This window comes from Gorilla gorilla, chromosome 5 (assembly GCF_029281585.2).
Source record: "Gorilla gorilla gorilla isolate KB3781 chromosome 5, NHGRI_mGorGor1-v2.1_pri, whole genome shotgun sequence".
Lineage (NCBI taxonomy): Eukaryota > Metazoa > Chordata > Mammalia > Primates > Hominidae > Gorilla > Gorilla gorilla.
Genome location: NC_073229.2, coordinates 106,302,848 through 106,319,369, shown reverse-complemented (window position 1 = coordinate 106,319,369; position 16,522 = coordinate 106,302,848). Strand labels below are relative to the sequence as shown.

At 35.9% G+C, this 16,522-nt stretch overlaps 1 protein-coding gene across 4 annotated transcripts in view; it reads left to right on the top strand.

Annotated features, from left to right (window-relative positions):
- IBTK (inhibitor of Bruton tyrosine kinase) overlaps positions 1-9,224 on the top strand; it is a 78,006-nt gene extending 68,782 nt beyond the window's left edge. For all 4 annotated transcript variants that reach the window (XM_019029972.4, XM_019029973.4, XM_055392024.2 and 1 more), the window contains 3 exons: positions 6,010-6,081; positions 6,940-7,072; positions 7,895-9,224. In XM_019029972.4, the coding sequence (XP_018885517.2) occupies positions 6,010-6,081; positions 6,940-7,072; positions 7,895-8,026 (337 nt within the window). In that variant the 3' untranslated portion in view covers positions 8,027-9,224. The remainder of the gene's footprint in view (positions 1-6,009; positions 6,082-6,939; positions 7,073-7,894) is intronic.
- Positions 9,225-16,522: the final 7,298 nt, after the last annotated feature.

Here is a 16,522-nt window from a genome sequence, read left to right as displayed (position 1 = left end):
TATCATCTGAGCTTTAGACTTAATTATCTCTTATTGACCCTACCATTCTATCTGGATGTTCAGAAAGACCACAAACTTCATGTCCAAAACTAAACTTAATGTTTTCCTCATACCCATCTCATAAAACCAAAATCAAACAAAAATATAGACAAAACATAGAACAGCCTGTTTTTTCGGAATCTTTTTCCTCAGTAAATAGGAAGAATTTGTGTCTTTGGCACTTCCATTTTCTTCACAAATATTCAGTCTACTGTTAGAGCATTCCACTTTTATCTCTTAAATATTTCTCAAATCCATATACTAAATTTTATCTCCGGTGCTATCACCTCTGATTCAGTCTGGTGTGATACTTCACCTGGGCCACGAGAGTTACCCTCCTGACTGGTCTTGCCTTTCTTTCCTCCAAATATATTAAGCCAGTATGTTCTTTTTTAAAATTTGGAGTTTACTGCTTTTAAGAGAAAAGCTATAGCATTCTTAATATGGCCTTCAAGGCCTACATGGTCTGGCTCCTGCCAACTGTCTTTAACTTGATTTTATAACCTGATCTCTGTATTCTAGTCATCTTGGCCTTCTCTTAGTTCTCAAATGCACTTTCCTTCTTTCCACCTCCTTACTCTTTGACAGACCGACTCTGACTCTTCTTTCAATATCTATTCAGTTATATTCTTTGGAGAAGTCTGACTTACTGGGGCAGTTTGCTGTTGTATGTTCTCATAGTACTTCTTTTTTATTGTACGTTCCATATTTATTAGTGTGATTCTTTAATATTTGTCTACTCTAAGTATTTTCATGTTTGTATGTTTAATTATATGTTCAATGAGAGCAAGGAGGATGTTTGTCTTTGCTCATCATTTTACTACCAGTGTTCAGAATGGCTTCTGGCATGTATTAGGTGCTCACTGAATCTGGTGAATGAATGAATAAATTAATTAAAATTGCAACCCTGTTTCAAGTAACATTTGTTTCTAATGTAGTGAGTTATATTGCATGTCTTAGATATATCAATTTAAAGGTATGAAAATTAAGATAAGTTTTGTATTTTTATATTTTAAATATTAATATTCATTGAAACTTAAAAAAAGTCTTTAGATATATAACGACTTGTCATGGAACTTAAAATATGGATCTGTGGTTTCATAGTTGATCACTAGAGTGTGCTATAACATCAGGGCTCTTAATTATAAGTGTGCCCTGTTATACTGCTTTGGAAGTTTGACTCAGTGGAGTTTATGACAGTATGACATATCCATAGCTTCAGTATTTTTGGTATGGGAGTTAATGTTTTAAATAGCTTTGGCTATCACTGCTAGTGATTCTGAGAAAGAAGACAGATAGCTTTGAGTTTCAGGGTTTTTTTCCATTATAGAAAACATAATAAGTATGCTTTTTTAAAAAGGAAATATTAAACATTACAGACAAACTAAAATATTCATTAATTTGCAAATTATGGGCTACCTGGTACTGGCCTGTGTTGGGTATATATAAAAGTAGAATGTATAGGTGCAGCCTTTAATGTGTCTGAAATCTAGTTGATAAATATTAATATACATACATGGAAGTTAAATGACAGAATAAGAATGAAATTACGATACAAGGACCAGGCGCTGTGGCTCATGCGTGTAATCCCAGCACTTTGCGGGGCTGATGTTGGTGGATCACATGAGGCCAGGAGTTTGAGACAAGCCTGGCCAACATGGGGAAACGTTATCTCTACTAAAAATACAAAAATTAGGCCGGGCGTGGTGGCTCATGCCTGTAATCTCAGCACTTTGGGAGGCCGAGGCAGGCAGATCACCTGAGGTCGGGACTTCGAGACCAGCCTGACCAACATGGAGAAACCCTATCTCTGCTAAAAATATAAAATTAGCCGGGTCTGGGGTGGCACATGCCTGTAATCCCAGCTGCTTGGGAGGCTAAGGAAGGAAAATTGCTTGAACCCAGGAGGCGGAGGTTGTGGTGAGCCGAGATTGCGCCATTGCACTCCAGCCTGGGCAACAAGAGCGAAACTCCATCTCAAAAAATAAATAAATAAATAAAAAGATAAATAAATAAGTAAATAAATAAATAAGCTAGCCAGGCATAGTGGTGCATGTCTGTAATTTAGCTACTAGGGAGGCTGAGGCAGGAGAATTGCTTGAACCCAGGAGGTGGAAGTTGCAGTGAGCCAGGATCACGTCACTGCACTCCAGCCTGAGCGACAGAGTGAGACTCTGTCTCCAAAAACAACAACAACAACAACAAAACAAAAAGAAATTACGATACAATATGGAAGTATTAAAGAGATTACAATATGATGAAGTACCAAATGAGTGGTTCTGAGAAGAAAAACTGAGCATGGGCTGGTGTTGTCAGGAAGACTTCATTGCAGAAGAAGGGCTTGAGCTGGGTCAGTTCATAAGCACTTTCTATATTCATTTCCAAATATTTTATTATTATATTTATAAGCATGTGAAAAACATTAGAAAAAAAGAGATCACTTAATTCTTGATTCCTTTCATTGTCATAAGCTTTTGAATACAGGATGGGATTTTTAAAAGAAGAAATAAGAGAAGATGGGGCAATATAAACAGAGGAAATCGTGGGAGTTAAGAAGATAGGAATGCTTATGGTCCTTTGGGGAGTTAGGGTGCCAGGGGTGGGGGACTCATCTCAGGAAATTCCACAAATTATACATTCTTGTTTTAGTTGTAGAAAATGTGAGTTTTTTCCAAGGTTAGGGCAAGAATGACAATGTTGTTTGAGGGTGTTAACATCTAAAAGTGAGCAATTTGTACAATTTTTATTTGTTTATTGTTACTTAGGTATTCTTTTTTATTTCATGTGCTTTTATTTCCCATTTTCCTTTCACTGAAATGTCCCCTATGTAATTCTGGAAAGAAAATGTAAGCTTGTGTTTCTTTTTTTTTTTTTTTTTAAGACGGACTCTCGCTCTTGTCACCCAGGATGGAGTGCAATGGCGTGATCTCTGCTCACTGCAACCTCTGCCTCCCAGGTTCAAGTGATTCTCTAGCCTCAGCCTCCCCAGTAGCTGGGACTACAGGCGCCTGCCACCATCCCTGGCTGATTTTTATATTTTTAATACAGACAGGGTTTTGCCATGTTGGCCAGGCTAGTCTCGAACTCCTGACCTCAGGTGATCTGCCCACAGCCTCCCAAAGTGCTGGGATTCCAGGTGTAAGCCACTGTGCCCAGCTGAGCTTGTGTTTCTAATTAGTGGAAAAAACTACTTGTGAGAAAAAAATTATTCTGTGATTATATCAGCTCCAATCTGATATAAAAATCTTTCTAATTAAGCCAGTACAATTTTTTTAAGGCCAACTGAGCAAAGAATAATTTAGTTCCTTCAAAGTGTAAATGTGACAATATTAATGTTTTTTGGTTTGAACAAAAATCTTTTTTTTTTTTGAGATGGAGTTTCGTTCTTGTTGCCCAGGCTGGAGTGCAATGGCTTGATCTCAGCTCACCGCAACCTCTGCCTCCTGGGTTCAAGCGATTCTCCTGCCTCCGCCTCCCTAGTAGCTGGGATTACAGGTATGTGCCACCAAGCCTGGCTAATTTTGTATTTTTAGTAGAGATGGGATTTCTCCATGTTGGTCAGGCTGGTCTCGAACTCCTGACCTCAGGTGATCCGCCTGCCTCGGCCTCCCAAAGTGCTGGGATTACAGGCGTGAGCCACCGCGCCTGGCCAGAACAAAAATCTTTTAAGGAAAATTTCAGTTAACCTTTTTATGTTGCTGTTTATTTTCAGAAGGCTAAATTTTCTACAGATTGTCTCTTGCGATATCTACTTCTATGTTGCTAATGTTGAAAACTCAATAATGCTATATTTATTATTTGAAAGTTTAGAATGTTTTTGATATTTGTTTAATCATAGCTCTATTTTATTTGACAAATTTGGTTCATTTTAAGAAGAAATTTTGACAGACTCCACATTGGATAAATTTGTAATTAATGAAATTATCCGTTGAAACATCATGAGTGGAAAAAGTTATGGAATTGTAGTCTTAGGAAACATATTTGAGATTCAGTATAACATTATACAGCTCTTTCTGAGTCTTTCTGTACCTCAGTTTCATCATATGGAAATGAGAGTAGTAATACCTATCATGCAGGTTTACTACAAGGCTTGTATCAGTTTGTAACTCAGTACCTATATCTCTAAGAAAAGTTATCAGTAATTTAAAGCAATAAAGAACCTAAAAACCTCTGCTTTTCATTATCGTATACTAAAAAAATAACCCTTTGAGTTTCTGTTTCAGTCGTTAATTTTCTAATTAATTTTTCATAAACGACTATTTCCAAGTATTCTGGTGGACACTGAGATACAAAGATGAATGAAACACAGTCCTGTTCCCCAAGAGACTAGTCCAGCAGTTAAGATTGACATGTAAACAATAATAACAGGGTGTGATGCTTTATCATAATGATTGAAGTTTTATAGGAGGAGAGAGAAGGTGACATTTGAGCCAACTGTAAAAGAATGAGAAGACATTTGAAGTGGAATATATTCCAGAATAAGGGGAATAGTAAAAATAAAGGTAGCTGTGTGATCATGGAAAAAACACTGTACTCTAAATCAAAAAGACCAGATTTTTGTTATCTCTCTGCTACTTATCTAACTTGTGAATCAGACAAATTATATAATATTCTTTGAGTTTGTTTTTTAATCTCTATAATAGTTAATATATGCTTTCTTCACAGGGTATTGCAAAGATTAAATGGGATAATACACATGAAGTACTTAGGCTTTTAGTAAATTTGTTTGCCCACACATTAGGGCTAAACATTTTAGCTTTCAGTGTATTTTGTACTCTGGCTCTGTTGTTTCTTTTAAACTTTATTTCTCTTTAAGTTTCTTCCTTTCCCTGAATTCAGGCATTCTTTGCTTATTGAAGAGAACAGCCTGCCTTTACTTAAATAACTGAAATCTTTTTTAGGTCCATGTATTTGTACAACCAAAATTCTTTCTAATTGTACGTCTCCTCAGCTTTAATGTCATTTCCTCAGTGAAGCCATCAGTATATACCATCTTCCATATTGTATTTTTTCTTCTGTGCATCCATAGTACTTTATACATTGTTTTATCATTGCTTAAGTATATTTTTAAATCTTCCCCATCAGAATTTTTTGAGGGGAGAAGATTGGGTTTTAATCAGCCTGATTTTTAGCACCTACAATAATCCTGACATGCTCAATAAATGTGTATAAATGAATCACGAAGTCAATATTTTAGGTCCTGTTAATTTACTCTCTGTTTGACTTTGTGTTGTTAAACCTGTCTAGTCCTCAGTTTGCTCATTGCTGAAAGAGAGCATTGGAGCAATCTAGATAATCTCTAGGGACCTTTCTAGCTGTAAAATTCCATAATTAGGTCCATCTGTATTGTACCTTTTTAAGTTTTTCTCCTTACTGGAATGCTTCTTACTGCTTTCATCATATACCTCTTTTTTATTATCTTCTCAAGTTCATTCCATCCATGAGGCCCTCTCAAATGATTAAATATTGTGATTTTTATAGTTGTTATAGCCAGTGTGACTCAATTTGTTATACTGTCTTAAATTCTGTTCTGTTATTTTATATGTCATTTTGTATGTTGTTTCCTCAACTAGCTTGTGAATTCTTAGAAGGTAAAGATCATATTTTATATTTCTGTCCTATCTGTAATCCTTTGCTCATAGAGTATATTAGTTCCTCACAAAATTCGACTGTTAATTATCTGATTTAGAGATTATTGGTTTATCTGGTATATATATATGTATATATAAAATATTATTAGAAATAGGCTATTTCTTGCAATATCTTTCTCTATGATATTTTGTACAGAAGGTTTTATAAATATCTATAGATTATTTTGTTTACTTATAATTTTAAAGGTAAGCTTGACTGCACTCATTTAATTTGCCTCTGGAGTCAGGGGTTTACAATTCTTCCTCTGTATCTATTAATAAGCAGTTTGACTAATATTACTAGAAGCTTTAATCTTTAATTTTGGCATTTGTTTTGCAGATGCTCTACCGATGGTACCCCAGGACCAGAAGGCAACCATATTTCAGATTTACCACTTCTAGACAGTCCCAAGTAAGGTTAATTGATAAGTTATGGGCCTCCAAAGCTAAGTTGCTGCTTAGCATTGAAAACATTAAGGCTGAGTGCAGTGGCTCATGCCTATAATCCCAGCACTTTGGGAAACTGAGGCGGGTGGATCATCTGAGGTCAGGAGTTCAAGACCAGCCTGGCCAACATGGCAAAACCCTGTCTTTACTAAAAATACAAAACTTAGCTGGGCATGGTGGTGCATGCCTGTAATGCCAGCTACTCATGAAGCTAGGGCAGGAGAATCGTTTGAACCTGGGAGGCAGAGATTGCAGTGAGCCGCGATCATGCCACTGTACTCCAGCCTGGGCGACACAGTGAGACTCTGTCTCAAAAAAAAAAAAAAAAAAAAAAAGAGAATAAGAGAATGTTAAGAAATTGGGAATAGTATGGTGTTGAGTAGAATGTATTACTTGTATCCTCTCTGTACTGTAGTTTGAGTTACCTTTCTGTTCAGTTATGTTGTTTCTGCTCCCTCACCATTTCCTGGTACTTTCCAAAATTTTCTCTCTAGTACTGGTCCAAATAAAACATTAGTTCTTCTGTTTTTCTGTTTCTCACCTCATCATTCTGTAATCTCTGCGAAAGCTTCCAGGTTTGCTCATCGTAGGTCACTGGAAAAAATTGTAGCATTGCTAAAGAGTATTTCAGAGAAAATTTTGCATGCAAAAATTTAGGAAGATGAGTGAAACTCATCGTTCTGTAATCTCTGTGAAAGCTTCCAGGTTCGTTCATTGTAGGTCACTGGAAAGAATTGTAGCATTGCTAGAAAGTATTTCAGAGAAAATTTTGCATGCAAAAATTTAGGAAGATGAATGAAACTCATTATTATTATTCTTTCAGTCCCTGGCTATCTTCTTCAGTGACTGCTCCATCCATGGTAGCCCCAGTCACTTTTGCATCTATTGTAGAAGAAGAACTACAACAAGAAGCAGCTCTTATTAGAAGTCGAGAAAAACCGTTGGCTCTGATTCAGGTAAATAACATACTTAGTAGGGTTTAATTTAGAGAAGAACTACATTTCCTACTTAGGTTTTAAGAAAATCATGTTTGTTTGTTTTGGACAGGTGCTTGTATCTATGAAATTAAAATGTAAATGCCAGGTAAAATTAAACTGAGGCATCTAGCAGTGTATGTATTAGTTGTCAATGTTCAGGGCAATTAATTTATGACTAATAAATTATGATAAAGCTTATATTTTTGCTTTGGTGATACTTTGGATTATTTTAGTTTTTTAAAATGACCAGTAGAGAATTTGGCAGTATTCTCTAGTGCTACACTTGGCTTCTGTATCAGTAAGAATTCTAAGATTGTAAGCAACAGAAGCCCACTCTGGCTAACTTAAGGAAAAGATAATTTATTTGAGGGATATTAAGATTCCATAGACTTAGCTGAAAGACCAGACAGCCAGGCTTGGAAACAGAAAAGACGCATAGTAGCACTGGAAAGCTCAGAAGCAAGATTTAGAAGACTTGTACAACAACAGAAAGTATCTCACAGAATAAAGCTATTGGAATGAATGAATTTTAGCAATCATTTTCAGTTTCTTTTTCCTTCTGCTCAAGATTCAAATTCAAGAGCGCATGGGTATCTCATGATTCTACCTCACGCCTCAAGCTTTCTCCTTGCCACAGAGATAGCAGGATACCTGATTTAAAATGCAGGATACCTGATTTAATTTCACTGTATTGTATCCATGGAAAGTGATAGTTCCTCAAAAGGAAATTGGAAGGCAAATACATCCTGCTTAGTTTATAATTAAAAGAGTAAAGAGTCTTCTTTCCCTTCCTCCTTTCAGATTGAGGAGCATGCCATACAAGATTTATTGGTTTTCTATGAGGCATTTGGCAACCCTGAAGAGTTTGTCATTGTTGAAAGGACACCGCAGGGACCACTGGCAGTACCTATGTGGAATAAGCATGGATGCTAGTTCACTGTGGAGTTGAGATGCATTTTTCATAATTATGAGTTTGTTCATATAAAGAAAAGCTGTGGAAAAGAGTCTTAGAGATTTTGTAATATCATTCTAAATAGATTAAGAAAAGATATAATTTCTTTACTGCAGTTAAATCATATAATGTTTGTATGATTAAAAATAAATTTCTCAGAATTGTGATTTTAGTAACTTTATATAAAATGTGTGAGACAAAAACTTATTAAGGTTAAATAGAATTGTTTCTTCTGAATAATCTAACAAAGGAAAATATAAGTGATTGAATCATAAGATATAAGGGGGGTGAAGTATTAAAAATAACTTTTTTGTTTGATAACTTGAGAATTTAGAAGATTTTGCCAAGTATGTGTTGTTGCTTGACTTCTTAAATATGGCATTGATGAATTTAAAGTAGGAGCATCAGTTATTACTTCTGATTCATTAATGGCCAGAATTTTGTGTTTGGTGTAATAGTTGTGTCACCATTCTTGTTGCTTTTTAAAAATCAGGCTAGGCATGTGGTCCATGTCTCTTCAAAGCTTGACCTGCACAAATGCCATATTTCTATTTGGACCACATATTCTCCATTTTGCATTGAGCAGTAGAGTACAGTAGAAAGGGAATAAGAATACTGATTATTCTGAACAGTTTAGTCCCAAGAGAATAGCTTTTTAAAAAAAAAAAAAGAAAAGAAAACAAGATTTGGAGTCATTGTGGGTTATTTTTGGTGGGATGGAGGATCTTAAAAATGCCTAATTGTGAGAGAATCAATTGCTGAAAGTGTTAAAATTTCTGAAAATAAATGTTTAATTACATATACAGGAATTAAATAGTTTGGAAGAGGGTTGGATTATCATTACCTTTACAATACTGTATAATCAGAAGTTCTCTGAACCTCAATTGTACATCTAGACATAAAAATTGTTTTCTGTATAGGATGTTGTTTGGTTTGTTTCTGAGTGTTTAAATTTTTCAAAAACAAATGTTAAATTTGTGCTTCAGTACCTAGATAAATTGGAAAGGTTAATGTTCTAGTTTCTGGAAGGTAAGCCTGGGAGACACATAAGCAATTCACTGCTATAATTTAGTTGATGTAAAATGACGGAAACTGACTCAATATGTCAGGTTTAACTCTGCCCAAAAGCAGCAGACATGTAAGCAGATGTGCAATAAAAAATGATCTTGATCCATTTCACTAATGTGTGCTTGACATTTTTTACTATATTGACATTTATTATGGAAAGAGTTAATAATTATTTTTTCTGATGTGCTACACTAGTAGCCAGTATATGGTTAAGTTGATGCTGTATTTATTCTAAGACGGATTTAAAAAGGCAGTTTTCTAAATATGAACTTGTGAATTTTTGTATGTGTGTTTGAGTAAATTGAGAAATGAATTTTATAAATGTTTTATTGATGTTGCAGTGAAGAAGCCTTTTGAAGTAATTGATTTCATTTGAAGCTTTGATTCTTCTGTATATGTTGACATCTTTAATATTTACAGATGCTGTAAAGTGATGATTTTCTTGCTGTCCTCCGTGCTGCCTGGGAAGCACTCTTGGGGGTCTTTGTTGGATGGGGTGTGAAAGAGGGGCAAGAGCTGAACTGCATCTGTGAGGCTTTAGGCAGTTACAAACTACAACCAGAGCAGTTGCACTTTATGGTCTGTTTTATGTAGTGAGGTGTTATATATAATTTTATTGGGAAAAAAGGAGTTCTTTTGCTAGTAAAGTTAAAGAGAAACACTGTCATAAACTGTATTTCTTCATAAATAATTCCACGAAGATAGCTATCTGACACATTGCTGTCAAAAAGCCAAGGAAAGTGATAAGGGTTTTCTTTCTCCCCAACAAAATAACATTATTCTGCTACAGTATTCATCTCTAATTCCATAACCTCAAAAAGACCTGATAGAATTGAAGAAATACTGGAAATGACAAATTTAAAATATCAGTGGGATAGAGAGATCTTTAAGATTTATGAAAACAATTACAGAACTTTTTTTTTTTTTTTTTCTTGAGGCACAATCTCACTCCATCACTCAGACTGGAGTGCAGTGGCAGGATCTTGGCTGCCTGCAACCTTTGCCTCCTGGCAGAACTCTTCAGCCTGAAAAAGTGATGGTTGGGTAGGACATTGGGATAAGGGTATGTCAGAGGCAGAATATGCTTAAAACTTGCAAAATCAAGAAGACTGCTAATCAGGTAAAGTCAAATTTGTTGACAAAATATTGGGATTCAGGACTCTTCTTCAAGTCCTAAAGAGATGGTTTTTAAAATAAATTTAAGAAAACCTAGCTTTATATAGGAGCAATATCCAGTCATTTGAGAAAGCATTGCTAGTTATGTGTGGGTTGATTCCCTTTAACTGTTTTGGAGGCCAGGGTGTATATATTTGTTCATGATAAGGTGTAAATAGCTCTTTCATGAAATTTTAGATCTGAAGCCTTATTGATTAATTTTAATGTATATTCTCTTCATTTTATAAATTGAAGAAAGCTGGCCGGGCGTGGTGCTCATGCTATAATTCCAGTACTCTGGGAGGGCGATGCTGGTGGATCACTTGAGGCCAGGAGTTCAAGACCAGGCTGACCAACATGGTGAAACCCCGTCTTTACTAAAAATACAAAAATTAGCCAAATGTGGTAGTGGGCACCTGTAATCCCAGCTACTTAGGAGGCTGAGGTGGGAGGATCACGTGAGTCAGGGAGGCGGAGGTTGCAGTGAACCAACATCATGCCACTGTGCTCCAGCCTGGGTGACAGAGTGAGACCCCATCTCAAAAAAAAATTGTACATATAGTGGTGGAGCCAAACTTGACCTGATGTTTCTCCCAAATATGGTTCAAGCTTTGCTCATGCTGATCTCTACCTAAACTTTTCTTTTTCTTCAGATAAAATTCTACCTATCCATAATTAAGGCAATCAAAATTCTCTTTCCTTTATAGTTTTTCTGGTTTCCCTCCATACACCCTCAAACATAAAGTAACATAAAAACAGTAGCATACATGGATCAGCTATGTTCTCATTTCCTTGTAACCCTATACCTTTTAGGGTACTTGTCATATTCTGCCATTACTTTTGTTTTTCTATTAATCTAGTCTTTTACTAAATTACTTGTACTTTGAGAACATAGACTAGGCATTCTTTTCTTTCTTGTATATGTGTATGTTTAAATCTTTTAAAATCTTGAACCATAACATAAAGAGGTAAGTGCACAAGACAAAAATATTTAGCTAAGTAATTTACCAGTAAGTCAAGAAGTGGACCATGACAGCACTTCAGAAAGAGGTCCTGGATTTGATTTGCTAACATTTCAATGAAGACTTTTGCATCTGTATTCATGAGAGATATCGGTCTGTGGTTTTCTTTTTCTTTTCCTTTTTTTCCCCTATCTTTTACTCTGGTATCACTGTAATAGCAGCCTTATAGAGTGAATTGGGAAGGATTCACTTTTATGGAAGTGTTCATAAATGATTGGCATTATTTCTTATTTAAATATTTGATAGAATTAACCAGTGGAATCATCCAGGTGTGGGATTTTCTTTGTGGGAAGATTTTAAATTATTATTATTTTTTCTATTTCTTTACATATTACAGGCCTGTTGAGATTTTCTATATGTTCTTTATTCAGTTTCAATAATTTGTGTCTTTCTAGGAATTTATCTGGTTCATCTTAGTTGTCTAGTTTGTTCATAGTAGTGCCTTACAGTCCTTTTAATTTCATAAGGTTTGGTGGTCAAGTTCCTCCCTACTTTTGTAATTTTGGTAATCTTTATTTTCTCTCTCTCTTTTTTTTTTTCTTTAATCATATCAGTCAACATTGAAGTTGTCAAAGAAGTTACTGAAGTCGAAGAACCAACTTGGGGTTCATTGATTTTTCTCTGTTCTCTTTTCTTTTTCTTTGTTTCTGTTCTCTTTATTATTATTTTCTGCTTCCTTTAGCTTTAATTTGCTGTTCTTTTCTATATATTCAGGCTTAGAGAGTTCTCTTTTTCTCAAATACAGGCATGTAGACCTATAGATTTCCCTCTAACCACTGCTTTAGCTGCATCTCATAAATTTGTATATGTCATGTTTTTATTTTCATTCAGTTCAAAATATTTTTAAATTTCATCTTGATTTCTTCTTTGAACTATGGATTACTTAAAAGTATATTGTTTAATTTTCAAGTATTTGGGAATTCTTACCAAATATGTGTTTGTTATTGATTGCTAATTTAATTTTGTTAAGTTTGGAGAACTTATTTTGTATTGTTTCAGTCCTTTTAAGTTTGTTGAAATATCTTTTATAGTCTAGTATATGTTCTGTCTTGGAGAATGTTCCATGTGTACAGGAGAAGAATATGACTAAATTGACATCAATCTTATGAAATAGTAGCTTGTAGGACTTTGTATGTTTGTATGTTTCCTGTGTTGAGGACATAAATGTGTCTGCCTAAATAAAGGATAAGAATCTGAGGAACAAAAGAGATGGACCATATGGTAAGGGATATTGCTTGTTTGCAGATCCATCCTTTGTTCTCTACTGTATCTTGTGAAATTAATCTCTAGGACTTTACCAACCAGCTTATTTTCCCTCTGACATCCAGTTATCACCCTCCAAGTGATTCTGATGTGTACTAAAGTAGGTATTTTGAGCTGTAAGAGAAAGATATGCATAGGCTTGATAACCATTTGGAGCACCAGCAGAATATTGGCGTGTTGGCAGGAGAAAGAGAATGAAGCTTTTTTTTCTGCCCTCTCTCATGATGTTGTTATGAGCCACAATCAGGGGAAGGTCACAGCTCCTGTCAGGCAGCTTTCTCCATATGACAATCTCTCCAGCTTCTGGGGATGTTGCTTTCCCACACCCTCAGGCCTAAGAATGGCAAAGGATCTTGTGTTGTATCTAGCCCAACTAACTGCAGTATCCATTGTGGTTTTCCTACATCCTACCCAGACTTTTATAAATAATTTAATAATAATTCTCCCAAGTTGAGAGTGCTGTCTGTTTCCTGCTTGGACTCTGAAAGATGATCTAAGTAATGGAGAGAAGTAATAGAATGTAGAGATTTTGCTTGTTTTTTGAGATGGAGTTTCGCTCTTGTCGCCCAGGCTGGAGTGCAGTGGCGCGATGTCAGCTCACTGCAACCTTTGCCTCCTGGGTTCAAGGATTCTCCTGCCTCAGCCTCCCAAGTAGCTGGGATTACAAGCATGTGCCAGCACACCTGGTTAATTTTTTGTGTGTTTTTTTTTTTTTTTTTCAGTAGAGACGGGGTTTCACCGTGTTGACCAGGCTGGTCTCGAACTCCTGGCCTCAAGTGATCCGCCTGCCTCAGCCTCCCAAAGCGCTGGGATTACAGGGTGAGCCACCGCGCCTGGCCGAATGTAGAGGTTTTGGTTCGAGGATATTTTACCTAGAAATTTGGCAGTGAACAGACTTATGAGAGATATAGATGGTAACTTTTAAATAGACAGTGTATTTGTTTTATATATATTTTTAAAAAAGGAGGTCTGTGCATCTAGAAGGCAGAGAGGAGGCAATGCATATAGAAAGAGACTCAGATGCTGGAAATACAGAAATAACGGTAGAATGAGAAGGAAGATAAAACCAAGAGTACAAATTTAAACTTGTTGGAAAGGAAAGAAGTGCTACTTAATTTTCTTAAACTGAGGGAAAGAAATTGAGGATAATTTTATTGATTCCTAGAGTAGCAACATCAACATCACTGGGAACATGTGATAATACAAATTCATGGGCTTTGCCTCTACTGAATTGGAAACAGGAAGGGGTGCCCGGCAATCTGTTTTAACAAGCCCTCCAGGTGATTCGGATGCGTGCTAAAGTAGGTATTTTGAGGCGAAAGAGAAGGGAAGATATGCACAGGCTCGATAGTCTAGAAATATTTTCTGTTGCATAGCAAGGGTTGGTAACTGGAAAAGAGTGGAAAACATTTGCTATACAAACTTAAAAGCCTTAAATTTTGTTTATTAGGAATGGGAGGCTTTTCATTAATTGATAGTGAGAGGGAGATGTTTGTAAGTTGCTTACTATTAAAATCTCAAATATTTAGTACAGCTTAAAAAGATTTTGAGATGTCTTTGGGTGCCCTAGAGTTCACTAGTTTTAATTATTTGTAACTTCTGTGAAGAAAACAAAAGTTTTTCCAGCTACATGGTCTGTTAGAAAATAAAAATTAAATGGCTCAGACTAAGAAGATGTGGAAGAAATTATAGGGCCAGACTCATTTTCAGATACTCAAAACAAACGATCAATTGCCAAGTAATCAAGTACCTTTTTTACATTCTTTCACCTCATCCATTCTTTATACATTTAATTATGTGTGTATGTGCTTTTTAGATCCCATGCCTGTATAATTATCTTTAATTTTTAGTTTAATTTGCATAGGAAATGAATAACTGGATACATTAAAAATTTTCTGTTTTGATTATGAATTTATACTGCAAGTATTTTTCAAAATACTTACAATGTACTTTAGCTGTGGTGCTCAACTTAGGATGTATTTGGAGCCCCTAAAAGATAAAATCTGATAAATATACTCCTTTTAAAACAAAAGGCATTTGAGATAGCACATATCCATAATACCCTTTTAAAAGACTGAAAAAATTAAGGGAATTTCCAATCCCTTCACCTTCATATGAAAAGGTGAAAGAAAGATTTGGAGATAATATACCTTTCTCCTTTTTAGTAGACTTTGAGGCACAATTTAACGTGCAGTAGGATTTCTTTTTTTCTTTTTTTGAGACAGAGCCTCACTCTGTCTTCAGGCTGGATGGAGTGTAGTGGCGCGACCTCGGCTTACTGCAACCTCCGCCTCCTGGGTTCAAGCAATTCTCCTGCCTCAGCCTCCCAAGTAGCTGGAATTACAGGTGCCCACCACCACACCCGGCTAATTTTTTGTATATTTTTAGTAAAGACAGGGTTTCGCCATGTTGGCCAGGCTGGTCTCGAACTCCACCCACCTCAGCCTCCCGAAGTTCGAGGATTACAGGCGTCAGCCACTGCTCCCGGCCACAGAGCTCTCTATTCGGTATAAAGATAGAATAAAGGCATTTTCAAATAAACAAAGTCTCTAATAAACCTACCATATACCCTTTCTTAGAGGCTGCTGGAGAATGTACTCCACTAAACGAAGAAATAGATTGAGAGGAAGACCTGATATCGAGGAAATAGGTAATCAACAATGAAGAGGAGAGACAAGTAGAAATCTCAGATTAATGGTGAAGGGAAAGTTTATCAGACCCAGAGAGCAAACCATTCTGGTGAACTGGGGAGAATGGCAGGCCCCAGGAAGGTGACTCGAAAAGTGACAATTGGGTTATCTGACAGGTTTAACGATGGAAAAGTGTTGAGAGAAGCTTTACAGAGCTGTCAAAAGTTGGCTAAATATTTTATCCAAAGAGTTAAAAAGCAACATATTAAATTATCTAGAGGTAGCAGAAAACAAAGCAGAAAGAAGAAACCATTAAAAGAGTGGAAGTTGATTGGCTCTGGGCTGAAGTCAGGGGACAACTGTTTTGGTTTAAATCTTTTCTCTTTTTTTTTTTTTTTTTTTTTTTGAGATGGAGTTTCTCTCTTTTGCCCAGGCTGGAGTGCAGTGGTGCTATATAGGCTCACTGCAAGCTCTGTCTCCCGGGTTCATGCCATTCTCCTGCCTCAGCCTCCCAAGTAGCTGGGACTACAGGCAACCGCCACCATGCCAGGCTAATTTTTTGAATTTTTTAGTAGTGACGAGGTTTCACCGTGTTAGCCAGGATGGTCTCGATCTTCTGACCTCGTGATCTGCCCGCCTCGGCCTCCCAAAGTGCTGGGATTACAGGCGTGAGCCACCACACCCAGTCACGGCTGCAGTCTTTGTTAACACAGCAGTATAAATTCATATTCAAAACAAAAAAATTTTAATGTATCCAGTTCTTCATTTCCTATGCAAATTAAACTAAAAATTAAAGATAATTATACAGGTATGGGATCTAAAAAGCACATACACACATAATTAAATGTATAAAGAATGGGTGAGGTAAGAGAATGTAAAAAAGGTACTTGATTAGTTGGCAACTGATCGTTTGTTTTGAGTATCTGAAAATGAGTCTGGTCCTATAATTTCTTCCACATCTTCTTAGTCTGAGCCATTTAATTTTTATTTTCTAACAGACCATGTAGCTGGAAAAACTTTTGTTTTCTTCACAGAAGTTATAATAATACCGAGCCCAGCTGGTTTAAATCTTTTAAAACAAGGTTTGACTTTTTCAAGCTCTGCATATATATCACTTTAATAATTAAAAAAATTTAAAGTGTAAGCTCTAAAATGTAAGTAGATAGATGGCTTTATAGAAAAGAGAACCAGACATAATTCTTACTCTTATATAAATGTTTTTATGTTTTTAATATTTTAAAATTTGAGACTATAAAGCAATTACCTTGAACTTAGTTAACATGCAAGCTCTAATTATTATTATTATTATTATTTTCTTTTTTTTTTTTAGACAGAGTCT